This window comes from Hakea prostrata, chromosome 6 (genome assembly GCF_041222555.1).
Source record: "Hakea prostrata isolate BN-2017 chromosome 6, UWA_Hpros_2, whole genome shotgun sequence".
NCBI classification, from domain to species: Eukaryota; Viridiplantae; Streptophyta; class Magnoliopsida; order Proteales; family Proteaceae; genus Hakea; species Hakea prostrata.
Window position 1 is genome coordinate 33,302,291 of NC_142605.1, and position 27,565 is coordinate 33,329,855.

Sequence of the window (27,565 nt, forward strand, 5' to 3'; positions counted from 1 at the left end):
GGGGCAGGGGTGTTGTAAAATCTTTTGTTTTAATCCCTAAATTCAGTTTTTGTAACTCCAGAATGAATCTTACCCAAGCTGATAATACTTCTTTTTGGGTTGAAAGCTTATAATACTTTTATGTGGCCCCTTGTTGCAGGAAATCATCCAGGAGCAAATAACAAGGGTATTGTTGGAACGTCTGATTGCTAATAAACCTCATCCATGGGGTCTGTGGATCACTTTCATTGAGCTTATTAAGGTAAATTGTGGGGGTGGCTTGAATTGATAATTGATATCTGGTCACTTTATGGTCATTGTGTAAGCTGGTTTGGTTTCATATCTGCAGAATCCTAGATATAATTTCTGGAATCGACCATTCACAAGGTGTACACCTCAGATGGAGAAACTGTTTGAATCAGTGGCGAGTTCATTTGGATGCCCTAAGCATATGGATGACGGTATGGTGTCTGGTAGGGATTTCTCATAATGCACACTGAGACTTCCCTTGGGATTTGCATATATTGTAGACCCGGTGGTTGTCACATGTTGCTTGAATTAGACAGCCGTTGGATAATTTTAAGTTCTATTTTCGTTTTCCTTAGATCTGTGTTAAACAATAACATCCTTTAGTTAGTTGAGATTGTAGTGCCCTCTTGTTTCCAGAAGCAGTTATGAAGAAAAAGAAAGAGTTTAGAAGGTATCTATAGGGTGTTTACTGCCAGAGCCAGGGATGGACCCAGGAATTCAATATTGGGGGCCGAAGAATGAAAGCCAAATAACCTCCCTGTTGGGGAAGCACTAATACTTTTTTGGCACACATATTTTGTGAGCCTTTATAAAACCCATTGAAGGTCCCACTTCTAAATTATTTTATTATATTAAGGAATATGCCCACATATATTTTGTAAATACCACACATATATGAAGAAAAAAATTAAATTATTGATAATGATATTTTTTTTTCCGACAAAATATAGGTAAATTAAAACAACAATACAAAAAAGTTATATACACATGGCTTCAACCCTAAAAAGTTAGATACAAGCCAAATTTTCTTTGGTCGGAGATCTAAACCAATTTTTTTTTTAGGTAAGAGATACAAACCAATGATAATTAGTTACTTAACTATAAACATTTTATTCACAAATCACAATACAAAATTAAATAATAAAAATTACAGAAGAAATAAAGAAATAGAGAATATAAAATCAAATAAAAAGAATAACAAAAAAAAAAGAAAGAGAGAAACGATAAATAAATTGAGAAAGAAAAAAAGTACCTAATTGTGGAGTATATTTTTTTAACCCACACTTATAGAAAAGGAAGAGAATAAATAGGAAGAAAAGAAGGATGGAGATGTGAAAGAATAAATAGGGATTGAGTAGTTAGTTTTTAATTAGGAATGAAATTTTGAATATCTAATAAGATGTTTTACTCTTAGAATCTGTTGCTGGTGTAGTTAATTAGCATTTGCACCGAGTTAGCAGTGAACAAATTTACATGTTGTAATGCTCGGTAAGCATGCAGATCCATACGGGCACGAGTACAAGTTGCTGAGTATTATTGAAATCTTCTGTAGCAAAATTTTCAAACATTCAAGAGTAAACTCCAGCCATGTTTTCGTCCTTTAGTGGTTAAACTAAGGTCCGACATGTCGCCTGGTATCGCAGTGTCGGTGCCTGGTGACACGGGCGACTCAAGCGACATGTCGCCCGACTTGTCGCCTGACTTGTGTTTGAAACTTGCAATAGAGAGAACGGAAACCACAAAACAGAACCTCTCCTCCAAGATAACAGAGATCGCCGGAAGACGTCAAATTTGTGTCGTGGAAGGCGGATCTGCCGAGTACACGATTACACGAACCATCTGAGGCTCCACCATGTGTTTGCCTCCTAGTATTTTCAGAATCGTAGTTTTTCTGGCAACATCACCACCGATCAGAGGAAGGTAGAGCCGTAGAGGAGAGACGGAACCTGCTCCATTAGAACCGACGAGAAGGCAACGTTCATCGGCATGAAGAGACAGAGAGAAGCCTTCGATCAGAGGCGTTGATCCAGGGGGAGGATGGGCCGAATATCGTTTGTTTTAGCATTAGGTCTCCTTAGATCTTCTCTTCTCGGTTTCATCGATTATCTCTCTCCCTTCACTCGCCATTTCTTGGATGCGTGTTCTGGAGATAGAATCGATTCAAAGTGTATCTCCTTGTTTGATTCGCTTCTTTCTGCTACTTGAAGCTTCAATTAATCAACTGCTATTGTCGAACCCATCGATGCCAGCATATATCGCCGATAAAGTCGACGGTCAGCGATATATTGCCGAGAAGTCGACGATATATGAAATATCGCCGATACGAGGAACCATCGTTAAAACTAGCAAAACCTTTCAAATCTTTAATTAAGTTCAAGACGGAAAAAAAAACACATCCACACTAATCACTTCTTCCGGATTCCAGAGTTTAGAGTTTTAGTCGGACACGTCAACTTCGGTTCAAATAATAAAAATCAAGAGATGTATCGAAGATTCGATTATAAGTTCGAGGCTGAGGAAATTATACTTGAGAGGATAAAATCCTACACGTGCCGAACGTTGCCTGTGGGTGAGGGCATTCAAACAAAAACTGTGTATATCACTTTACATCGCTAAAAGCTTCTTTCACATACGACGAGCAGCGTCGCTAAAGGCGACCTTCAACGCTGAAATGTGATTCGCATCCGTCGCTAAAGGTGTAATACGATGAAAGACGGCCAGCGAATCTATGAATTGCCGATGTTGTCTTCTCCGTCATTTAAAGGTGCAAGTGTGTAACGCACGATTTTTGCATTTTCCGTCGCAACAGCATCATACGCTTGCCCCCCGTTAAAACACTCGGACGAGGCACAACACACATGTCCTAAGAAATGTCATGTATGGACATCTGTATACAACTTGTGTTTGGCCCTTTTGACAATAAAAATAATATAAAAAAATAACTTATCTTTGGCCTTTTCAACACAATGTCATCATGATCCTGCAGTCTAAAAATACGATATTCCACACATAATTCGGTACCAAGCTGATACAAAGAAAATTGTACCGAACTCATCAAACAGGGTTTATACTCTTCGCCCTGGTTGGACCACGGTTAGAGCACATTTTACGCTAATGCTCAGGTTTATGCAAAGGCGACGCATTACGGTTATAGTCACGAACGGCATCCCCAATCTTGCGGGATACATAGTTGGTTTATAGGGAGCAACTACTTCGAGGCGGAGAGGAAATCGTGCTAGGATGGGAGACTAACCACACCCCTAAATATTTAGGGAAGAATCCTACAATTGAACGGTCACCCGCAAAGATCATGAACTCATCTCACAGTCAAGAATTGGAGGTAAAATCTAGTGACTGCTCCAGAGGTATCTGAATCGTTTTCCTTATACTCTTATTCAAATTTACGCACTGCAACCAACTAGAGTTTTGTGATCAGTTTAGTAACTGACTTAGCCTTTGGAGGTGACCTCCTGATCCTCACAGTCGGGCCACGTCTAACCCTGTTTTGCAAATTATCTTTGCAGATTCGGAGACTTAACAAATTCTGGACGCATCACAAGCAATCACAAGCAGGCCACGTATCATCCATCTAGCAGGGCGTTTGGATGGATGCATGCCCTACGTTCCACTGATTCCTTCTTTCTCATTCACACTTCTTGGTTCACAGCACCTCCTATTTTCATTTGATACCACAAACACCAGCATTGGACCCTTTCCCAAAAGCAAATTTAAAGAAAACTACTTGAATACCCATCTGAAGTTGATATCTTCCCATAACAATAGAAACCGAAGGGGAAAAAAAACATTGTTGGGAAAACAACACACTCGATCTCGCACCCCGATGCGCAACAAACATGATATGTATACGACCTCTGTCTAAACTATTAGAGAAGAACTTACCCCAGAATTCTACATTATTATTCCAAGAAATCAGCACACACAAGCAGACCATTGTTGCTGAATCTGATAGCTTGAACTCATAAATTCCATTAATGGAGGTATGCCTGCAGTCATAGCATAGTTGTCAAGGCGTCGCATGTCGCCTCGGTGTCCGGGTGCCTTCGAAGCGCCTCAAATCGGCATCGCCTTATTTTTAGGCAATAAGGCAACCGCCTTAAGGTATGAGGCGTCATCTCAAGCCCCTCGGACGCCTTATACCCTTAAGGCGTCCGCTTTTTTTTCTTTTTTAAATCACATGAAAGATGCCAAATTGAAGGCATATATTGAATTACTTATTAGATTCCGATTGTAAAGTATTTATTGTTTGAACCTATATGCATATTTATAATGATGCTACATGTGATCAAAATAAAAACAAACAAAATCAAAAGAAAATAAGTTCTTAACTTGAATCTCACACTCTCACTCTAATCCTAATCTCTTTCTCTTTTCCTCTCTTCTTCTCTTCGATTCCCACAACGACACTCCGGCAAGAAGTGGCCAACGACAGGCGACTTGTTCTCTTGGTTTCTTCCTGCTACTTTTTATTTAGGACCTACTATGTGTAGTTTGTAGTATGTTGTATGACTTGAGGTAGGCTAATATTAGTTTTTTATTATATAAGATATGATAGATTTATAATGGATTAGAGTGAATGAGATGTACACTAAAAATTTCACTTAAAATTTACCTCAACCCCAAAAAAAATATCATTGCCTCACCTAAGAACGCCTCAACCGCCTTACAACATGAGTCGTGTAGCGAGGGCGCCTCATCGACTCATTGGGTATGTCCTCTGTAGATTATAAGTTTCTTATGTTCCCAGTTAGGTACCGCCTGTGTATCGCCTCGGCTAAAAAGGCCACGTTTTTTTGAGAGGACGTTGGTCACTCCATCATTGTTCCTTGCTCAGAGTTAAGCTTTCTCAAGAGAAGTTTTATACGAAAAAAAAAAAAAAAGCAGACCATTTACAACGCTGCTCAGAGGAAAATTGTTGGAATAATTTAGAGTGCTATCTTTAAATACTTGGAGGCACAGAGATCGGGGTTTAATCCTCAGGCATTTTCTCTGCATTTTTGGTCAACTTTGATGGGTTCTAATCCACATACGGAGCAGCTGAGAGAGTGCCTTACCTCCCAGTTAATCCATGGGGTTTGATCAATGGAGAGAAGATTGATCGTGTTGTGGGCCAAAAACCTCCAAATAACGATTTAGTTCCATTTTTTTTTAGCAAATTACACCGGCACCTTAAAATAGAGGCCTTAAAGCACTGACACCCCCACTTTATATTTAAAAAGTATAAAGACACCCAAAATTAAATTTTCATTGAATATATGTCCAATTTATCACTAAAATAATTAAATTACAGTTTATTCTAGCAAATATCCCTATAATAAACAATGTCTTAAAGATTTTCAGTGATAAATTGGACAAATATATCTAATTAAAATCCAATTTTAAGGTCTATGTAATTTTTAAACATAAAATAAAATATCAGTGCTTTAAGGCTTCCATTTTGGAATGCCAGGGCAATTTGTTCTTTTTTTAATCCCACAACCTCTCCACTTTTAATCCCACAACCTCTCCACTGAGAAGTATGAATCTTATCACTCAACCCACCTTACATTGGCTTCAGCTCCGTTTCTTCAAGGGCCCCTTCCAATGAATATCCAATAAGACATGATTTAGTTGTGCAATATTCTGATCCAAGGGCTTCATTGAATTTACCCTAACCCTAGGAGTAGAATACCACACGCAACTAAATCCCAAATAAGAACTCTTACCTCTCTGATAGTCTTCCACACAAGCTGTCAAAAGAATCATACCACATGATAGTTTGTACTTTAGGGGTCCACCTGACACTTTTCCTTTAAACAACCAACTGAAACCTCTGTAATCGCTACCTGCACCACTCCAAATGTAATTACCTCAAAAGCATGTAATGCCTATTATTTATGTGTTATCATTGGTTAACTAATAGTGTAATACTGGAAAGCAGGTCATTTGAGAAAACGCAATATACACAAATTGGTGGGCCGTATGCACAACCTGCTAATTATTTTCTCCAACAATTCATCTCATATCTCCCCACATCTCCAGAAAAATAAATTAAACAGACCAGGCAGAAAAAAGAAGTCATGTTCCCACAGAATCACAAGCCTGCATCAAACTTCAGAGAATTGATTCACTCTAGAGATTAATGATCCCCCCCCCCCCCCCTTTTTTTCTCTTTCTAAAGAACTTAATTATAAGCACCAGATACAGGATGTGAGGCACTAATCTTTGAAGGATTCAGGCTATAGAATGATACAAAGCTTTGGCTTACATCTGCTTAATTTGCATACTGTCTCTTCTGAGTTCAAGTGGACTCGGATGGAATACCTCGTTCGATGCACTGTATAGAAAACATCACAGTAAGATCTCAAACAACAAAGATAGATAACAAAGAAACCACTACTTATCCCCCGCACAAAGCATTCGAAGACAATAGTAATTTGTTTTGATTGAAGACACTAGCTTTAGAGAAGCAACTCCCGTAGGCCCTAAAATAGATAAATTTTCTAGTTCTATCTGCCATAAACGCAAATTGACTCAGGATTTGTAATCCCTTATTAAAATTAATAAGCCAATTACTCCCCACCCAACCACACCACACAAGAAGGGAAAAAAACACATTTCAAAAACAACAATTTGTAATCGCTAAGCCGATTATTCCCCACCAAACCACACCAAAATAAATAAATAAATAAAAAACACATCAAAAGCAACTAGTAGTAATCCCTGGTTGAGAAATTGAAGCCTGAAATATAAAGGGTTGCTCAATCAAGGCTCACTTAACTTGGATTCTGGACTATTGTGCACTCCACCAAAAATTGGCTACATTCAGTCAACTTTGAACATTTATCTTTTTCTTTTTCCCAGTGATGGTCTCATTGGTGTAGGCAGCACCTTACATTAGCATGGAATTGTATTCAGTACTACAGGACCTTACAGTCACATGCTTGCTTTTGCAAGGCGTTTGATCATAGAAAGTATTCGGGGTTTCGGTCTCATCATTGAATACCAACTATTTCAAAGAGCAAGGATCTTGGAATCAAGGCTGATATCTAATTCATGGAGTCTGCAATATATTAACAAATTAGTGTTCACTGGTTATTAAAGAAAACAAAAACAGGATTGGGTGTGGTTCTATCTTAAATATGGCTAAATTAGAGTACAGGAGATAAATGCTAAAACACATCATCTCCTCTCCAATTTTCTTTTCTGAGGTAACATGGCTTGAATTCTAAGTTCAGATCATTTGAAATTTCAGTCTCTCATCCACCAGATCCCACTGAAAAAAATAACTATGGATCTGATGCTGGATCTTTCGAGCTTCTATACTGCTTTTCCATGTATCTTTCTTCTCCACTTATCTGTCACAGCCCTAGCGTAGAGGTTCTAGCTTTCATGCTTATCCAAAGAAGAGCAAGAAAGAATAGATGCTGTTGCATGCGATTAATTCTAGCCTCTTACTGGTACGATACAAGGTGAAAAATGTTGTAGTAGTAGTAGTAGTAGTAGTAATAATACTAATGAACCAAAAAAAAAAAATAATAGTAATAATACTAATAATAATAACACCACCGGAGGATCATATAATAAATACCAAACATAAGCATTAAGAATTACCATCAGGAATCATTAAGCCCATGATAAGTGTAGGAATAGATATTTTGACAGGTGCTACGGTCCAACATTTCACATACAATTCAGCCAATTTCCATGTAATAATTATGCATAGTAAATGAAATATCATTTCTGTTTAAGGTGTCAGCCCTTTAATTCCAAATGGTTAAAGTGACTGCAAACATGGATAAGCATCATGCCAGCAGAGAAGACAATGTATCCACTTTAAAGTCTTCCCCTGTAACACCTCCCCCCCCCCCCCCAAAAAAAAAAAAAAAAAACCAAAAAAAAAAAAAGACATTTTAACTCTTTGGGTGGGAAAAATGAATTAAGAGCTTTGTGTTCACAAGTGTGCCCCCATGTTTGACAAGTGGACAAGGCTTGATAATTTGTCCTTGTTGCATAATTTGCTTCAATTTTTTTCCCAGATACATGGTGTTTTTCTTTGGTAACACGTAACTGCACATAATTGTAATTTAACTAGTTTGGATAGAATCATCTATTTCATCTGGAGAAGCACATGATGGACAGATCAAATAAATAGAGTCCAAATTTTCAAAGCAGCACCAATTTGTTAGCCAATTATACCTGAAGAAGGTAACCATGAAGCCAATCCAATGTCTGGGGGAATGTTGTTGCAGAAATATTGACCACTGTCAGACCCTAATCCAAGAGAAAAACAGGTAAGTATGGGTGTTATTAATGTTTACCTCATCTCTAATAATTGTCAACTACCCCCAACACAACAAATTGAAAATTTTTGCAGTGGCTTATGCACAAAGTAGTCATTAAAGTTAAAACCGAGTTTGAATCAAGAAAGCCACACTGCAACTTTTTGAAAATTTGGCTACGAAATGAGTAAGAATCTTCCCAGTAAGGTGGAAATGAAGGGGGTAAATCATCTACCATACATCAAACCAAAATGCCTGTATGGTAGGCAATTTACCATATCAATACTTTCATCCACATTCTCCATATCATAATCAGGGAGCATTAGCAATACATTCTTGTATCTGTCACAAGCATGTGGAAAGCTAGGATACTGTGGACCCTGCATCTGTACATGCAGCGTTTCAACAATAACTCCCAGGCACTTCGACAATCACATGTCCTTTAAAATTTTACCATTATGATATGCATATTACATACTGATAGGTACCAAATTCTAACAACAGAACTGCTGTTGCTGAACCAGCCAATCACTTATTTGAAGTCCATTTCCAAAAGGCCCATTCTGCCCCTCCTTGTATAGATGCGTTTTATTAGGGGTCTACCACATACCATCAGAAACAATTGTAGTACATGACGAACCAATTAAGTATAAAACTACAACATGACTATAATAACAAGCATAACCTTCTAATCAAGGACTAATGATATTACTTTGTGCATCATAAGACTGATGATCTATATGTTCACAGAAGCAGCTCATATGGATGTCAATACTCTAATGATAAAGAATTACATTGTTCATGTTCTATTTCATAAACCTAAAGTCCAAAGTTCCTATAGTTTTGGTTTTGTTCCCACCCCCAAACACCTCCCAGGAAAAGAAGAAAAAAAATCCAAATAGAAGCATGCAAGTGGTCCAGAGAAAGAAAATGGAGATTTTGGGATTTGCACTAACTCATAATTTCAAAGTTTTAAGTCACCTCTCAGAGTTTAGTTACTTTTTTGCAATATAGTTGTTTATTGTCACTAGAAATTCATTGCAAGTAACAGGAATCAAATTCTATAAACCATCACACGTACACCGCATTTTGGATGTGACAGGCATCACAGAATTTAATTGATTCTGGTTACACTCATTTTATAATGATGAGGTTTTTCTCAAAACAGAAAATTCCATAAATAGTAAGGTAAACATTGCTAAAAAAAACATATGGTAAAATATATCTATTTTTTTCAATAAATATTTATTTTATTGTATCTAAAAAATAATTTCATTTAGAGCAAATTTGACAGCATTCACATACACCAAACAATGTTTGACTGGGATATAAATCCTTCAAGATAAATCAAATATAAGCAATCTCTTAGAAAGCTTGTTTCAAGCTCTACCTAATATAAAAAGTCACATGTAAAAAGTTAACATCATTTGATCAACCAAATTTCTTAAGAGAAAAATAACATCTCTCTAAATGGAGAGCAGCTTAATTACTAGCTGTGTAAACCAAATGCAAGACTAGATATACCTCAAAATAACCAATTTCAAGAATATACAAACCAATATATGTTTTGGTTGTTTCAAACTTCGAATAGCTTGCTTCTTCAGTTTTCTTGTCTTCTATTTCTATGTTGATTTTGGATTAGTTGATGTGACTTAATGGTGACTCTTGACGATATAGGGTACATATTGTAGCATACTATAGCAGGAAAATAAAGTTTAGAACCTTGGTATAATAAGTACTTTACAAATTTGAAGTTTTGACAGTTTTTTTCTTTATATTTAAAAATATTTTTCTCTACGGTTGTAATGGTATTAATTAATTTATTTTCTATGAATATTTAAACTTGTTATGCTATTAGACTATAACTCGTGTGTATTAAGTTATCCAACAGACATTTAAAATTTACTGAAACGCAATTTAGACTGCTTAGGTTTCTACCAAGCACCTAACAGTTAGGAAGGATCTCAAATGCTTTTGATCACTAAGTACCTTAACAACCAAGCTTGAATGATTAGAAAAAACTTCTTCATGTGGACACCGATGAGAATAGGAAAGGTAAAATTCAGTTGGCATAACTTGATGACACTAATACATTTGGAGACACCTTAGCAACAGTTTTACCCCCATCATCATCTTCTGGACTTAAGTCACTACGTTAATGCTACTATTAACAGAACTCAAAAATATGTAGGAGGTATATCCTCACTAGCTCAACTGCTAGAGCTTAAATAGGTCTGACACCAGTTAGATTCATGTAGATGTCCATCTGGCAATCACCAATGGTACTAGCTAATTATGTATGCCAAACTAAAGTAAAACCAAAAATGCACATACCTGTGAATCAAAAGAGCGAAGGTAGTCTTGAATAGTTTTTAGGTTGTTAATAAGCTTATCTTGATCCTGTTAGAAATGAAAGAGTAAATAGTGAATTTACTGCATAGCCCATCTATGAAATAAGACAAACCTGCAGCTAGAATAATAAATAAATATGCATTAGGACACAACCACGTCCTTCCACTACTCAAGATTCAAATACAGCGAGAATATCTAGACCAAACATTTGATTGGCTAAGAATCTAGCATCTACTTCTTGACCAAAAAGGTCCATCCATGGAAAACATCAAATGTTTGGTCCAGACCCCAAACCCTGTGCACGCATCCCCAGGATATGCAAAAGAGAGTCTGCACCAAGGTTGGACTGGCAGATGCATATATCCTGACCAAAGATCTGCCTTTTTTTTTTTTTTTTTTTTTTTTTTGGGGGGGGGGGGGGGTTTGGTGTTGGTTGGATGGGGCAAGGATGACACCAGAAGTTACAATGAGGTATTATGGTTAAGTTATTACAACCCAATTCTGATGTGAACCAGATCCAGGACCACCCAAAGAGGGCCCAGGGACTAACCAGTACACTGCAACCTACCAGCAACCTGGCCAATTTTGTCTAACTATAAGGGTATTTTGGTAATTTTATTATTTTTAAGTTGAGCCCACTTAAGAGTTTAGTTGGGTCTGTATGTTTGTGGCACCCTAGAATTACTTTTATTTTTTTATTTCAAGTCATTATTCGTCTGAGTTATTGAAAAGTCCTTGTTAGGTATGTGATCTTTTGAAGAACAAAAAAAGGTCATCAATTCTCCTTTTTCTTCCATTTTTGAAAATAGTTTTTTTTTTTTTTTAAAGAAAAAAAGGATGTACACAGTGCACAAGGCTCCCACCGCTGCAGGGTTTAGGAGGGTCATAACGTCTGCAGCATTACCCTGATTTTTGCAGAGGCTGTTTCCAAAAAATGGTCTTCAATGAAAACAGAATTAGCAGTGTGAGGTAGAACTCAGGAAACTGAAACCAGCTACTCCAGAAGATCAAACAAGGTTTACACCACATTCTCTTCCCTCCAAAAGCATATAGGACTAACTGGGGATAAGTCTACAGAACTTGGAATCTTCAAATGATAGCAAGAACAAACTATCAATGTGCTTGGCATACTGACAGGTGCTTCATTAAATCAATAAAAATTTGACCAGGTCTAGTGTTTACCTTCACTCAAACATCCAGTGTTAGCATCACGAAAAAAAAAATCTCTTTAGATGGACAGGATCTCAACAAAGTTGCATTTGACCTCTATCATACTTCCAATATGCAGGGGCTTTTTGGTTACTTTGAGGGAACTTGGCATCCACTACATCAACCCACTTTTCCCAGGCTCGATTGACTCAATTCCCATTTGTCAAATATGGTACCAAAAACTATTCTGAAACCACCTTTGTCCTCTGATCTGTTCAGCATGTTGGTACATCATTCTTAATGCACAGTGTATCAAGTTCTATTAAAGGAAGAAATCATTCTTAATGCACAGCGTCTCAAGTTCTATTAAAGGAAGAAATTTCCTGATTGTTGATTCTCGCTTGGGCAATCTGCCTCAGATCAGATAGCGGTTTACATTTTCGGATTATGTCTTTTATGACTCCCTATTGTATAAGATACTCTGTTCTATATCTTAGGGCTCATTTAACTGAATTCCACTTTACTAATCAAAGGGTAAAAGACTAGATAAAAGTTGTTCTGAATGGTCATCTATCCATGATCCTTCTTAACAATCAAATTTTCCTTTTAGATCCTTCCCAGGAGAGTTACCATTTCATACAGACTGCTAAACAGTAGCCAGCAATCAAATACCAAAACTGCATGCTGACCTCTGAAAAAGTAAATGGAAAATCACGTGTTATACCCAAGATGCACTATGCTAATCTTCTAACAATTATTTGGCCTCATCTACAGTACCTGTGATAGAGAATAATCACCAAATGTTCTTGTAGAAATCCATTCCTCTAGTAATGCCTGCAACAAGAGAAAAGTAAATCAACAGCAGGGGCAAAGGTTGCAAATAAGATTATTTTTGCCTGACCCGGATGAGCCTAGGAAGAAATATGAAAAGAGAAGAACCACAAAAATCATTGTAAGGTAGAACAGGTGTAGGGCACACTGCTTTGGAAAGTTAGCTTCAGCCTAAAGCTCACAAATACGATGTGCACAGTCGTAAATTGCCATGTCACAGATGAATAAAACCGATGAGAATTAGTTTTGTTTCATATTCTATCACACAAATACAATTTGTTGCAAAGGAATGAAATGTCACCAAATACACATGATTGCTTTTAACCTCAAGTCGCATTTTAAATTTTGCTTTCCCCCAAGTGTTTTTTATGCAGGGCCAGCAGTCCATGGCACTGCCCAGCAGCACGAAAGCATATTTTCAGCTCCAGGGATATTCTGGTAGTTTTGGGGCAGATCTACTGCAGCCAGCAAAGCCTAATTATAATCGATAACTTTCTAGGAGTTCAGATCTACTTTTATTTTTGTTATTTGAGTCAATCTATGTTAGGTTAAGTAGCACTTCTATTTAAATAGAAGTTCTATTTAAAATAGACATCCTCTTTACATTTGTTTTGAAGTTAAGTTCTATTTAAAATAGACATCCTCTTTACATTTGTTTTGAAGTTAAGTCCTAGTACGCAGCCTTACGCTTGTAACAAATCAGTTTTGATGAATAAAATACTGCAGAGAGAGAGAGTTACAGCAGAGATTGAGGTTCGACTAAGGTTTCTGAGATACCCCAATGTAGGAAGGTACTGCGGCAGCTTGGTTTGGTGTTCTCTTTCAGCAATTCTTCATCTCCAAACCCCTCAAATCAATACGTACTCATCTTTTGCTTTCCCCATCTCCTACCTCCATCACACCCCAATATTCTCTCCCTTCCCCTTTTTTTTGGAGCACATCTTCGTATTCCCCCAAAACTCTAAAATCCATATCCCCCAATTCCCTACACCAAATCCCACCCCCTTGTAGGATGATCATCCCCCTCAGCTCCCCTAGCACTCGACTCCTAGTAGCAGCAGCCCTAATCATCCCCAGAAACCCCAGATATTGAAACCCTAAGTTTCCCAAAACCCTAACCCCGTGAATTTGAATCCAAACTGAAAACAGCAAAGATCAGATATAAGTTCAAGAACCCTAATACCCTTTTGCCCGAACCCTGTATACCTACCCTTTCAACCCTAAAACTCCGAAAATCCTAGAAAACCCTAGTTGCAGGGTTTAGAAACCTTAATTTGTCTGTTAGTTCCTTATTAGATCCTGGATATTGGCCCTCATCCTAATGTAGCTATGTCGATTTTATTCATATTCAATAATTGGTGCTAAATATAAAAGAAAACTTGGAAAAAATTATCAACAATCCCATGTACGAAACTATTCAGGATAGCTGAATCGTATTCTTCCATTATGCAACAAAATTGGCATATATCCTTTAAACTAAATCAGCACAGACAACCAAGACAAGAATGACAATGATATGGTGCAACACTTTTTCATCTGCAGTGCTGACATCACTAACTTCTATGCTTATTTACACAAGGTACCAACCCTAGAACCCCTTAACCAGTCTATTTCGTTCAACTGTAGGGTATTCTAAATCCTAATTGACTGCTGATTCACTTGAAGGGGGATCCTGAGGGTGGACCTAGATCTAGGGCATTTCTTCAATGAATCAAACCCTGGATCCTGGTTCACATCACAGTATCTGCAAGAATAGAAAAATCCAACAGTCCAACCACAGCTACACACGCACAGAAGGTTCCCAAGGTGCATAAGCTACATGGCTGAGTACACAGCGCAAGATTCAAGGCACATACCCAAGGTATCAGCTTAAAAAACCAACCACAAGCTAGTGGGGAAAGAAGAAAATATAACAATTGTTCATGGTCTCAGTGAAGTCAAATTTTGAGCAAACCTAGTAAGTGAAAGCACAGATACTTTCGTAGAAACAGATAGTACAGCACAAAAACTCACCACCTCTTCCTTCCTATGATAAATAAATTTCCCCCATTTCATTCTCAAACACAACTCAACAAGTGAAATACCAAATTGTTATAAAACAAATTATTATGGAAACGGCAACCGAGATAGCAAACTAAGTTACCATGAAAAACTGTACAAAATAAGAAACCTGTAGTTAGATATACCTTGTGATCAAACTCAGCCATCTTCAGCACAATAGGTATTATTATAGGCTCAGGAGCAGACTTCTCTTTCTTCATAGAATGATTGGTCTTTACCTCTGTATCTTTAGAAGTTTCACCTGCAGGATTGGAGCATCAAGAAGGAAAAGCTTTATTCTAATTTGCATACCATTCACTTATTTTCAGCATCCAAAACAGGAAATTTTAAAAAAAAATTAAAAAGCAACATAAAATGTCATTTTATCCAGAGAAGCATATCACCTTGATTCTCAGGAGGTTTTCCAGCCAAGTCAAGAGATTGTACAAACTCTGAGACTTCTGTCACCCGATCATCCAAACCAGGGGAGCAGTTGTTACTTCCACACGTACTTTTTGAACCATATTCCTTTTCTGCTTCTATATCACCCTCTTTGTTAACACAAGCAGGTCCTTGATCTTCTTTTTCTGTAGGAACTTTATTTGATACACTATTCTCACCATCCATTAAATAGATACTTGGATCCAAATGTATTCCCTGCCATACTTGGACAGAAATAAGTTCATCTATGGATGACTAGAAACATTCACTCACTACACATAGCAAAGCAGCACACTCAATAGTAATGCACAAAGTTTATTACATAGTTTCTTTCTCATGGAATTCAACTATGCCCCAGCTGCATCAGTGAAAATGAAATAATAGGAAAAATGAAGGGAATAACAGTAGCATTCAACTCAGCAGATTGGCTTTCAGTCAACTATCCGACAACAACAACATAGTCTCGCAACTAAATGGGGTTAGCCACAGTGATCAAGGCTCTCAGGTCTGCTCCATTCGAAGCCATAACATAGATGTCAAGGCATTATCTTGGTGTCAACGCACCTTGATTACCTTCTGGTGCCACCATACTTTTTAACCGTCACCAATGCCTTGGATGGCCTAGGTGCCATGATTACAATGACCATACATGACACAAGGTCTAAGTAGGGCACATGGCATGTCTTTCCTTCTTCACCACTTCTCCTATGGTCATTTTAGGCCTGTCCCTGGCTCTTTAGTTCCTTCAATTTGAACCAAATCATTCTTCCTTTCTAGAGCATCCTAAGGACTCCATTGAACATGGCCAAGTCACTTCAGATGACTACCGTAGCTTTTCATGAGTCAGAGCCACTTCTGATGTGGTTAATCCTTATTTGTTCTTTCCAGCTTTTCACATCCATCTCACTTCCTTATCTCAAGCTACACTTACTTAATCCATGTGATGCTTCTCTATTGCCCAACATTCTACACTGTAAATTATAACCAGTCATTTGGCAATCATAAAACATTTTCCTTTGGAACAGAATAGACCTATCACACAGCACTCCAGAGGCTAGAAGCCCTTCTACACTTCATCCATCCTAATTTAACCCTCTAGGCAACATTATCCACTTTGCCACCTTTATTTACGATTGAGCTCAGGTATCTAAAATAACCACCTGTAGAATCTCCAACTCCTTAATATTCACCACTTCAGACTAGTATAAAAACCGTATATCTGTTGGATGTATGTAATATGTAATATGCAATATGCATTGTAAACATTGTTTTGTACCATTTTTAGGTTTGGCTTAGTAGAGTTGGGCTCTTGGCCTTATCTTTTGGTCCATTGTCGCCAAGTGCTATGTATTCTTTCTCTTTGTGTGCCCTTTTAGGTTTGTTGTAAGGATTGCTGCCGCATGTTGAGCCCTCTTGGTTCTCTTTTGTATTTCCCTCCTCCCTTCTTTCCTTTGGTAGTGAAGTCTTTTATTCATCCAAAAAAGTGTTTTTGTTGTACCTTGTGGTTTCCTAGAAACTTTTTAGTCTTCAATTATTTTTAAAACTAATGTGTCTTCATATGTTTGTTGAATCTTTTATTTGCTTACTACCAATTATGTCTTACAGCACTCAAATATGCTATAGAATAGGAGTTCACCAGAAAAAGGTTATTTTACCTTAAGGGTTCAAAGTTCACTTCCAATCAAGGGCGCAAATGCGAAAAAATGAATTAGGAGTTCTTGTTGTTTTTTAAGAAGTTGTATTTAAACATAAATTTATTACTCCTAAAACAGGCTTCCCTCAAAGAGTAGAAGCCAACGATCGCTATTTTCCCCACTAGAAGTTCCTTACCAGGAAAAAAGAAAATGGGTACCAAGATCTCAGTCACAAATAGATTAGGTCTTACGGCCAATACTTGATGTAACCCTATTGTAATTGGGAATTGATTACCATGAAACCCTCAACACTGCCCCCATCCTACCCCACCCCCTACACTACCCCAAAAAAGACCAATTCCTATGCTAGTCACTACAGCATCATATGTTTTATGTCCACATATTTGCATGACAACCTTCTCTTCTTAAGTGCATAACTGATTAAGTCTTTAGGGACTCTTATCATAAATTATAACTAGGTCAACAAAGACCATGTGGAGATCCTTTTTACCCTCTCTATATCTTTCGACAAGTCTTCTAAGTAAAAAAGAACAGCTACAGTCATCAATCTCCCAGGCATAAACCAAATCAAGCCTCCAAAATAGTAGTTACCTTTCTCACCTGAGTCTCGCTAAACCTCTCCTATAACTTCATAATATGGATCATTGGATTCATGCTTCTATACTTATTGCAGCTCTGGAAATCACGTTCATTTTTGTAGATTGAGAAATGATGTTTTTTAAACATTCATCTAACTTTTTCTTTGTGGTTAAAATACTATTGAACTACCTAGTTAAAAAAGATAAATCACAGATTCCTAAACTCATCCACACTTCTATAAAATTGCTGTCAGGGCACGGTATTTTTTTAAGGTTTCTTTTACTTTAAACACTCTAAAGTTTGCACTAAGCACTCTTAAGTTTGCAAAAATATGTCACGTGGTGTCATTATGACTAACGCAGCACTCCCATGCCCAACTGATTGAACTATCATCATTAATAATCTGTAGGAATAGTAGATGTGCTTCTAGCACAATAGTGGCAACCTCATAGGTAGAGGTAATAAGTCCAAGGAGGTCATGGGTTCAAACCTCCATCCCTCCACACTCCCCCCCCCCGGGGCCTACGGGCCCCAGTCATTATGACTGGCTTGAGATGACCCCCAAAAAAAATATATATATATATATATATATATATAAAAAAAGAATACTCATTCCATCTCTCCTTGTTCTCATCCCTTGTTATAAATCAATCATCATCACTGTTAACACATCTAACATAGTTAAAATCCTTAGTCCTCCTACCTCTCTTACTTAAAGATAGCATTTCCCCTTCCTTTATGTTCAAAACAAATATTTTCATATTACTTGCCCTTGCTTTCTTATAGATAGCATTTCCCCTTCCTTCATGTTCAGAACAAATATTTTTCAAATTTATTTGCCCTTGCTTTCCCCGAAATTTTCTTAGCTTTGTTTTTGACAAATTCATGCCTCTTTGTTCTACTTCCTTTGTCCTTTCCATTTCTTAAAACTAGCTTTATCAGTCTTAATGGCCACTTGGACCTCATCATGGCAACCCCAAATCTGGCATATACCCTTCAATTCCCCTAGAACCTCCTACCAACCTTCTTAATGCTGGGTGTCGTCTTGTTCCACATTACAATAGTGTCTCCTTCAAAGTCCCTTTTCACGTTTCCTTTTCTGCCTCTCTATAAACAGAAGGGAAAAGATATAACATTTATCCTTCTTTGTCAGCGGAATCAGGATCATAGGCTATCCAGGGAAGAAACAAAGAAAAGATTTTTTTTTCCTTTTTTTTTTGCCAGGGGTGGGGAGGCTGTGACTATATAAAGCATATGCCATAGATGTCAAGTTTGTTTGTTGAAAATTGGTCGTGAAGTAATCTAGCAGATCTAGGAGATGATCCTATAATATTCACTGTTCCATGTAGTAAAACTAGTCTAAGCAAAACTTGTTCAAGATAAATCCTACTAATGTATCTGTGCAACCTCCTTGCAATGATAACATATAAGGCCTTAAATATTATTTTCCCTCTTTTGGAAGGGAGGAGTGGGTTGCTTCGGGTAGGGTAGACAATCTTAAGAAATAAAAGGAATAGGTTGGAAAATGAGGATGGAAAAGACAAATGATGTTAAATATTAACCACAAGTTATAATACAATGTAGGCATCTTCAAAGTTCAAACGACAACTAGATTATGAACCACACCTCAATTATAATAGGTTTCCCATCTTTCATAGCTTTCTTCAAATCACCAGCCAAACCTATCAAAAATACAACCATGTCATAACCGTTTCTGAAGCAGAACACAAGATTCAGTGATTAACTTCATCAGTTAGTATGAAAAATGTTCCTAAAAAAGACTGCACCCCAATGTCAGCAACAGATAGTATCTGGGGATCCAACTTGTCAGTGTTATTAGCAAGGCAATTACTCTTCCCTTTTTCCTAATTCAGCCCCCCTCCCTGGTGAGTGGGCCAAGGATTTAGAGCCCCAGCCCAAATCTTTTTTAATGTATAATAGGAGCACTTTCATCCTTTGCGTGTACTAGGATTTCCACACATGAATGCAACGATAGAACAGTTGTGGGACTAATAACCGACCTAATCACAAACCCCCCTTTCTTGCAAGCTCTCCTCTCACTTGCAGGGTTAAGACCACCCTAGCTCTCACATCATTGTCATCAGGTATTATGGAGTAGATGTTTGGATGGCCAAAGTAAAGACAATTTGAAAAAACCATATCATAAGAATTAAGAAAGGCAATTTTGTAACACCAGGGGAAAGTTCAGAGGTTGGGGATCCAGCACCTTAATTGAAAGTTCTTGAGTTTCACTCAGTTTCAAAATAGTTTGATCAGTTCACCGTCTACAGATATAATCTAAATCATGGAGTATGATCATTATCCAAACATTCAGACTGGATTTCATAAGAATTAGAACCAGCAATGGACATTAAAATGTTCTTTTCCTCAAATAATCCCGCTGTTCATGGAAAGATGATCAGAATCACCAAGATGTTCAGGCGTAGTAGACAGCTTTTCTAACAAGCAGAGTGCATTTGCACCACCCACGTCCTAAGGTTTGTGAAAACACTGAACAGGAGTACAGGAAAAGCTTAGAGTTACAAAAAATCAAAGTAACTAGGCTACCTTTACGAACAATTCTGCATTCCCTACAAAATTCAGTAATAAGTTCCTCAGATGAGTTGAAGTCGCGCGCCCATACAGGAGTTGATAGCAAAGGAGCACTGCGTAGAATATATGATATATAAGATCCACTTCGTAGTTCATCAAAAGAAAGTTTACCATGCTACAGAAAAACAAAAAAGGACTAATAGGTTATGCACAATTACCATGAGTGGAATGCATTGGACTCAAGCTGTAAACAAGTAGTCATTAAGATATGCTTAAGGGGATAAGAAGCACATCCTATATAGAATACAATCAAATAAAGAAACTCCAAAAGATTTAATAAAAGAACTACTGATTGTAACCATAATTACCCATATATATTGGGTAATTTTCAACTGAACCCCAGAGGTTTGGTCCATGCCATTTTTAACCCAAAATAAATGACAACTTGCATCTGCCTCCCCTGTGGTATGGGAAAAGACCAATTAAGGACATAAAATCACTGTCAAGACTAAAATACCATTATGCTTTTTCAATAAAAAGTTTTAGTAAATTCAGATTAGATCTTTATTGTCACTAAAATTACATTTAGGTCCAAGTGAAACATGGGTGTTAATATCAAACATGAAATGACCATAATTTCCTTACCTTAAATTAAAATAAATGAAATTACAAATTTATTGTATACCCTATTTTCAAAAACCATATAGGGTGGGTGAAGGGGGACCTCCTTCACCTACCACCTGCCCCCGCATTATCGATCGAAACCATCCGACAATTTTTTTTTTTTTTTTTTTTTTTTTTTTAATTTTTTTTTTGAAAGAGGACGGTACGGTAATTAAAAAAAAAAGTGCCAATGCCAACATAACGGCTGATCACCTTCACTTCGGATCGGACGGATCGGGGGGGGGCGGCGGGGGGGGGGGGGGGGGGGCCCCCCCCCCCCCCCCCCCCCCCCCCCCCCCCCCCCCCCCGAGGAAAAGAAACCCCCCCCCCCCCCCCCCCCCCCCCCCCAAAATACACCCACCACCACCATCTAATATTTTTATATTTTTTTTGGCTCAAACACCACCATATGATATTTTGTTGAAGAAGTTGACTAAGATTTGCCTTTTCCGTCGTTCTTGATGCAAGAAACAAAACCCTCAAGGGTTGGGGTTGAGGAACCATAATAGTGGAGCACTCTACACAGGCAGCCTACCATTAGGCGTAGGCACCCTGAAGAACTCCAAAGTCTATAGGAAGCTTATCCGATCACTCTGCCCTCATTTTCTGCACACCCAATCTCTTCTTATCCTTCCACCTGAAATAATAATGTATCAATAAATTTGTATTGGAAGCCAAAATTTGACGGATTGCTGCCTATTTCATTCTATAAAGAGGGAGGCCTTGAGTAATTGGCTTCTCTCAACTCTTGATCTGATTATTAAATCTTTACCCCCAAAAAAATCTGATTATCACTAAAGGGGAACTTTGGAAATAGCTCCGATCCCTTTAACTGGTATATGAAATTATCTCCTCTCTGTGTAGTCTACTCAAAGAATCGAAGAACAGCTCCAATCCCTCAAGAGTGATTGACAAAGGAAATCATCTTCTCTCTTGACTTGCAGTCTGCTCGGCCCTTTTAGCATTCCCTTATTGCATCATTTTTATATATATTATATATATCACCGTGGGTATCAGGTCTCCCCCGATATCGAATAAGATGGAAATGGTCCATCACAAGGGAGAAAGGGGACTATGGAACACCGAGGGCCTCCCCTTCGCGGGTTGCCGGTGGTGGTGACCGGTGAAAGGTGGGGCAGTAGCATACGCTCTCCTTTTTTTTTTTTTTTTTGGTAACTAATTCCCCTTCACCCCATATGGTTTTTGAGATTTGGGAATAAGTAAAATTGTACTTTCATTTATTTTTAATTTTAGGTAAGGATATGATGGTAAATTCATGTCTAACATAATATTCATATAACAATATTAGTTTTAGTTGGACCGCAATAGAGACCTAATCTGAATTCATGTTAATGTTATTGGAAAAACATAAGGGTATTTTGGTCTTAAAAAGTGACTTCGTGTCCTTAATTGTTCTTTTTTCATACCACAAGGGAGGCAGATGCAAGATGTCATTTATCTGAGGTTAAAAATGACATGGACCAAACCTCAGAGGTCCGGGTTCAGATGAAAATTACCCATATATAATTTTAAACTATGTCTAATACTCCAAAACCAATGTAGAAAGAAAGCATCTTTTTTCATGTTAATACTTCATATCCACATTGTGACTTTTCAGTGTGAATCAATCTTATTGTAAATAAACTACATGAAAAAAGAACACAAGACATCAGTAAGTTGACTAAACATACTCTGTTGATGTGCGCAGTAATTCATATACCATATCAGTCTGCAACATTTTGGAGGGCATCAAATGTCAGAGGCGGTACCATATCTCGAATAAAGTTCTTTAAATTACAGAACAAGAAAGTCAACAGAGAGATACCAAACAGATTGACCTGTAAAACATTAGGTAAGTTTAGCCTTTGTGCAAGCTGAGTGGCAATGGTTGATTTCCCAACACAAGCAGTTCCACACACAAGGATCACTAATGGTACTCTTTGGTGATGAAATCTGAGAAGTCACATGGAAGACAGCATTAGGAAACAGATCATCACCTTAGAACTTTTCCCAGGGATACCCGTCCGTGAACTGAAAAGGTTTATATCATGATAAGAGATGACCTAAAGAAGTGAGTAGAAGGACATGGGAAAAATCAACACATTTGACATGTTGGGTCCAACCTAGTTCACCAGTGTCAGAGTGGAAATCATAAGAAACAGTAAAGAGGCAAAAAAACTAAAATCAGGAGATGAGATTACAAGCATCTACCATGAACCCATTCAATCAGTGGAGACAGGGTCTTAGTCATCTAGCATGAACCCACTCAAGCAGTGATCAGCCTGGTTCCCATCAAAGGAATTTTTTCCGGAATCAGGATTATCTTCAAGGATATAAAGTTTAACCTTTCTCCACTTATTAAATGGGACAGCTCAGGCATTTGGTCCAGAGCAATGGGCTAGTGTCAGTTACTCTGGAACCCAATGGAATAATAACAAAGCTTTCTACAGTGACAGTGGGAAGAAGAAGAGAAGAAAAGGATGGCAAGGCTGAACAGAATAACATTCTCCCTATGCTGAGCAGCTAGCCTCCATATAGATCTGAGAACCAACTCTTAGAAGTATGCCTACTAAGAGTAAAAGGCCAACTACAATGACAAAAACAAAGGTAAAATGGAACTAAAAGACAACCTTGCCCAATAATTCTAATTACAACGGGAATGAGAAATTAACTAAATAATTAAGCTGTGATCCCACAGTACAGAGGTCCATAGAAATTCACAGACCACAACCCTGAACCAGGACACATTCTGAGACTGACCATACTGCCCAAAAGTATGTTCTCATTTTGATAAACCGATGTACATATAACAAACGACAACATCCAAGCCTTATCCCAACTGAATGAGAATGGCCACAAGGGTCCAAAAGAATGAAGCAACATACGAATATGTAAATATAAATTAAGCTTTCATTTTTTACTTTACATACTTACATTTATTTTTATTTATTTTTCTAAATGGAAAAGGAAAAGGAAAAAGGTGGAAAAAAAATGTATAGATCCTGAAAATCTTGCTGACCTGGTCATCATCTTAAAACGGTTAATGTATTCTTGCCCATATCCCCGCCGCTCCATAAGCTGCAAAAGAGCCCCATAAGTTGTATTTGATCACTCCCTGAATCTAAAAACTTACAGATGTCACATATTTGCTAAACTATGAACCGTTTAATGTAACAATGCCCTCACAGGGGAGAAGTGCTGACCATGTACAACATGAAGTAGGGGTAAGTCGTTCACTAATGGTAGTCTTGATTTATTAAGAGTGAAAATAAATGACAAGTTAGGATCATGAAGGTGTCCACACACACTAAGCAGTAAAGTTTTTCTAGGGAAAACATAAGAACGGGAAGAAAGAGATACTGAAGAGGGCATTTTTTTCCCACTAGGTTCAATCACCACTATGTAGGGAAATGATCTTTCAAGTTGATTAGGAATGGACGAACATAAATGGTAAAACAAAGAAAAAGCAGGTGGGGCTGTAAAATCATGTCTCTTAAGTTTTGTGTTCTCGAAGCATCTTGTGAAACCTAGGGGTAAATGACAAGATGTTAGCAGATGAGCAGTACTTTCAGCAAGGAAAAGACAGCTGATGGAACTGAAATAAGGATATCAAGATGAATGAACAGCAACATCCTGAATGATAGGACCACAAATGTGTCATCTAATAAAACTTAGGCGTAGCACCAGTAGGAAATTATTAGTGTAAATTCCGTGACATAGTTTGTCAGTTGCAGAGAAGCCAGAAAATAGAGTAGTTATATGAACTCCAAGCTGAAAGATTCAAAATGTCAGGGGACGACCTAAAATGACACAGTAAAGCTGAAACATTTAACTATGCCTTTGTAATTTCAATTAAAATAGATTCACTGGCTTGAAAAAGGAGACCTAATGACACATTAATCACCAACTATGGTCCATATCTAGTAACTTATGAGATAGAATATCTGGTCAAAGCATGAAGAACGCATCCAGCCATCCTAGACAGTAAAATTGCATTGCGATCTCAAAGCATGATATACGAGAGAGAGCGGAGAGAGGGGGGGGGAATCTGAACATAAACATAGAAATGATACAGAAAATTATTATCTCAAACCTTACACACTAGCAGTTGGAACACTAGTATTGCAATTTTGAGGTTAAACCTTCAACCTCAATTCTAGTTTACTAACATGAGAAAATTATAAATTGTGAAACTATCTGTAGAAGCAATATAGCAATCATACCTTTGGGGGACAATGAAAGTTGAAATGTTAAAACAACAAACTGAGATATGCAAAAACCTTAAATTTCAAATACCTTAAATAGATTGGCTTCCAAATCTGACTGGGAGCTGCAGAATCATCAGCGAGCAATGTTTAGTTTGTCGATCAGCATAACATGAAGATTGACACATACTCTTAAAGGAAAAAGGGCACAAAGAGCGAGAGAGATACACGTCCAGAAGGCTATTGTCTATAAGCAGCTTTTTTAAATCCAGAGCAATTTTAATAGCAACATGATTAGGGATCTGAAACCAAAAATTTAAGGTGAATTATTCCCAGTCCGATAAATCAGTATCATAAAAGTACTGTCTCTCGAGTCTCAACAAAGTGACTGGAGATTGGAGAAAATAAGAATACGTAGGTATTAGAAATTTCTTCAAGCGATATGATTAGTGGATTATCTCTACCTTGGTGACAGTCAACATTCGACTAAGAAGAAATCTGGACAGAACATAGTAGTGATCCGCATTATCACCCAACCATACCTTTACCTGATCACCAACAAAACCAAACATCTCCATTAATGAATACATAACAATATGATTTGTGGATGATTTGAAATAAAAACACAAAAAGGAAGAAGAAGAAGAAGAAAAAACGATGAGAGAAAAATTAAAGACCTTGACAAAATCGTATTTGGAAGAAGCGTTCCGAGCAGGGAATCTCGACGCAGGCACAGATTGCTCGTTCTCGTTAGACTCTTCTTCGGCGTTGCATGAAGGATCCGATGATACAGCAACTTCCTTCCCCTTCATGCTCCTTCGTTTTCTTCTGTCTGGTTCGTCTCCTCCTCGGAACAGTGTGTCAGAGTGAAGCTACATCAGTTTTTTGCAATCGTACTTGGCTTGCGTTTGTATACCCAAGCTTATTTTATTACCATGTCCACCGTATCAACGACACGTGGCAATCATACAAGGACGATCTACCTGCCCCGTGTTTATAGTTTATATGCCCCACGTCACATTCCATCAACGATCGACTGTGGAGACAGGGTTTAAATCTTCTGCGCCCTAGAAGGCAACGGCCATCTAGCGGCAAGCTGACAAACAATGCCACGTGTTTCAAAATAGATCTTAACCGTTGAAAAATTTAACCATGCAATCCAGTGTTAACCCAATTTAACCACTCAATCCGTTGTTAAACCAAAAATCGAACTGATCAGGTTCATTGATCCAAACCGTCCAACCAAACCACTCATCTACTCACCCCTGACTCTCAAACCCTCTTCCCACAAAGATGCCGGCCGGCGTTGTAGCATTCAGTTTTCTAATCCTAAAAAAGCAAACAAGCTTTGGCACTGTGCAGATCAAGGGGAGATGATGAGTAAATGTTGGAAGTAGTCAATAAATGCCAATTCGGAGAGAACATCACCAAACGATGGAACAACTTGGATTATTTGAGAATTGGTAGCCAAACCTGGATTGCATCAATCAGCTTAGCTCCATCAGAATCGTTTTTCTGGGGGTACTTCAAAGTTGAGGAAGAAGGCCGACCATTCTCTTTAAAATACCTAAAAACCAACAGAACAGGGAACCATTCCTTGAGGCAAAAGAAGAAGGAATCAAAATCTGAAAGAAGACTATAAACAGACTCCAAAACATCTCATTTTTGGTTTTCCTCCACCAATTTGGTTCTGGAGCTCATCATAAAACTCGGCGTCCCAATTAAGGGTTTCAACAGTGGTGGAAGGGCAACGGACAATGAAATGTGCAAAGACATCATTGTAGGCTTCTCTGTGCAAGTGCTCGGACCCCAGGATTACACCATCGCATTCGAAGACGAAAGCCTGTTGTGGGGAAAAAACACACATAGGGGAGTGGAAGCAATCAAAGAAGCGAGACAGATTTTGGAAATCACAAATATGCAAGTCCGAACTCCGAACTCTGAACTCTGCGTTTGTTTAAATGTGAGGTGGTAAAATTCTTGAAAAAATGTAGATTTTTTACTTTTCCCTTAAATTCCAAAATGGTAGATTGTTTCGTTGTTTGGGTGGGGGGGAAGCGAGAGTTCAAGAAAACTTGTTTGGTGATGTGGCAAAGCAACTTTCTCACTCTAAGTCATTTTAAAACCTCATATATTTAGTGGGACTTTGTGGTAAAGTTGGGAAAAGTAAAAAGTAAGACCCACCACTATCACTTTTCCACACTTTTCATTTCCTTTCTTCCTCACCCCACTATACATGGGGCCCATATGTTTTTTTTTCCACCTCTTTTTTTCCACCCTACCTTTGCAAACAAACATAGCCTGAAGTTTGTAAAGCTTTGGTGGGACGATTTGGTTTGATTAATAAACTGGGTCAATAGACTGGTTTAAGATTGAATTGCATGGTTAAATTGTTCAATGGTCAAGATTTATTTTGAGACACGTGACGTTGTTTGACCGCCTGCTGCTGGGATGGCCGCGCCTTTCAGGCCACATAAGATTTAAACTGGTGGAGACATGGAGTATCGGGTTTTTTTTTTTTTTTTTTTATTTTATTAACAGCAAGTTATAAAGTATCCTATGATACCATACCATACTAACTGATACGTATCCAAATTTAACTCAAGCGATACGATACATCTCGATACGTCTCTCTAACTATACTAAAATACATTAGTTAGAGCGATACAATACTCGATACAGAACAATACATCTCTTTAAATCACCTAACCGATACGATACTCGATACCGATACTTTAAGCCTTAGGTTAGAGGCTGTGAAGTATCGGTTACTAGCAAAAAAGCGGGCATGATTTTCCGACACCATGAG

The 27,565-nt window shown here is 37.9% G+C and overlaps 2 protein-coding genes across 3 annotated transcripts in view; one reads left to right on the plus strand and one right to left on the minus strand.

The window, feature by feature from the left end:
• The window catches only part of LOC149013439 (uncharacterized), a 66,528-nt gene extending 64,253 nt beyond the window's left edge, over window positions 1–2,275 (plus strand). The window contains 3 exon segments of the mRNA XM_089158221.1: window positions 140–241; window positions 329–454; window positions 456–2,275. Of these exon segments, the coding sequence (XP_089014347.1) occupies window positions 140–241; window positions 329–454; window positions 456–479 (252 nt within the window). The 3' untranslated portion in view covers window positions 480–2,275.
• Window positions 2,276–5,182: 2,907 nt separating this feature from the next.
• LOC149013440 (P-loop containing nucleoside triphosphate hydrolases superfamily protein) lies at window positions 5,183–26,666 on the minus strand. 2 transcript variants are annotated; one of them, XM_089157993.1, is made up of 16 exons: window positions 25,434–26,666; window positions 25,221–25,304; window positions 24,985–25,058; window positions 24,848–24,881; window positions 23,571–23,629; window positions 22,390–22,504; window positions 22,243–22,280; window positions 19,904–20,001; window positions 18,962–19,017; window positions 15,065–15,317; window positions 14,807–14,922; window positions 12,567–12,623; window positions 10,623–10,688; window positions 8,206–8,280; window positions 6,275–6,343; window positions 5,183–5,852 (listed from the first exon to the last, which is right to left on the minus strand). In XM_089157993.1, the coding sequence occupies exons 1-15, from the start codon at window positions 25,566–25,568 to the stop codon at window positions 6,308–6,310; spliced, it is 1,296 nt and encodes a 431-aa protein (XP_089014119.1). In that variant the 5' UTR covers window positions 25,569–26,666; the 3' UTR covers window positions 5,183–5,852; window positions 6,275–6,307. The 2 variants fall into 2 exon arrangements, with proteins under 2 accessions (XP_089014119.1, XP_089014118.1); XM_089157992.1 differs by lacking the exon at window positions 5,183–5,852 and having other exon boundaries at window positions 5,862–6,343.
• Between the last annotated feature and the right edge of the window lie 899 nt (window positions 26,667–27,565).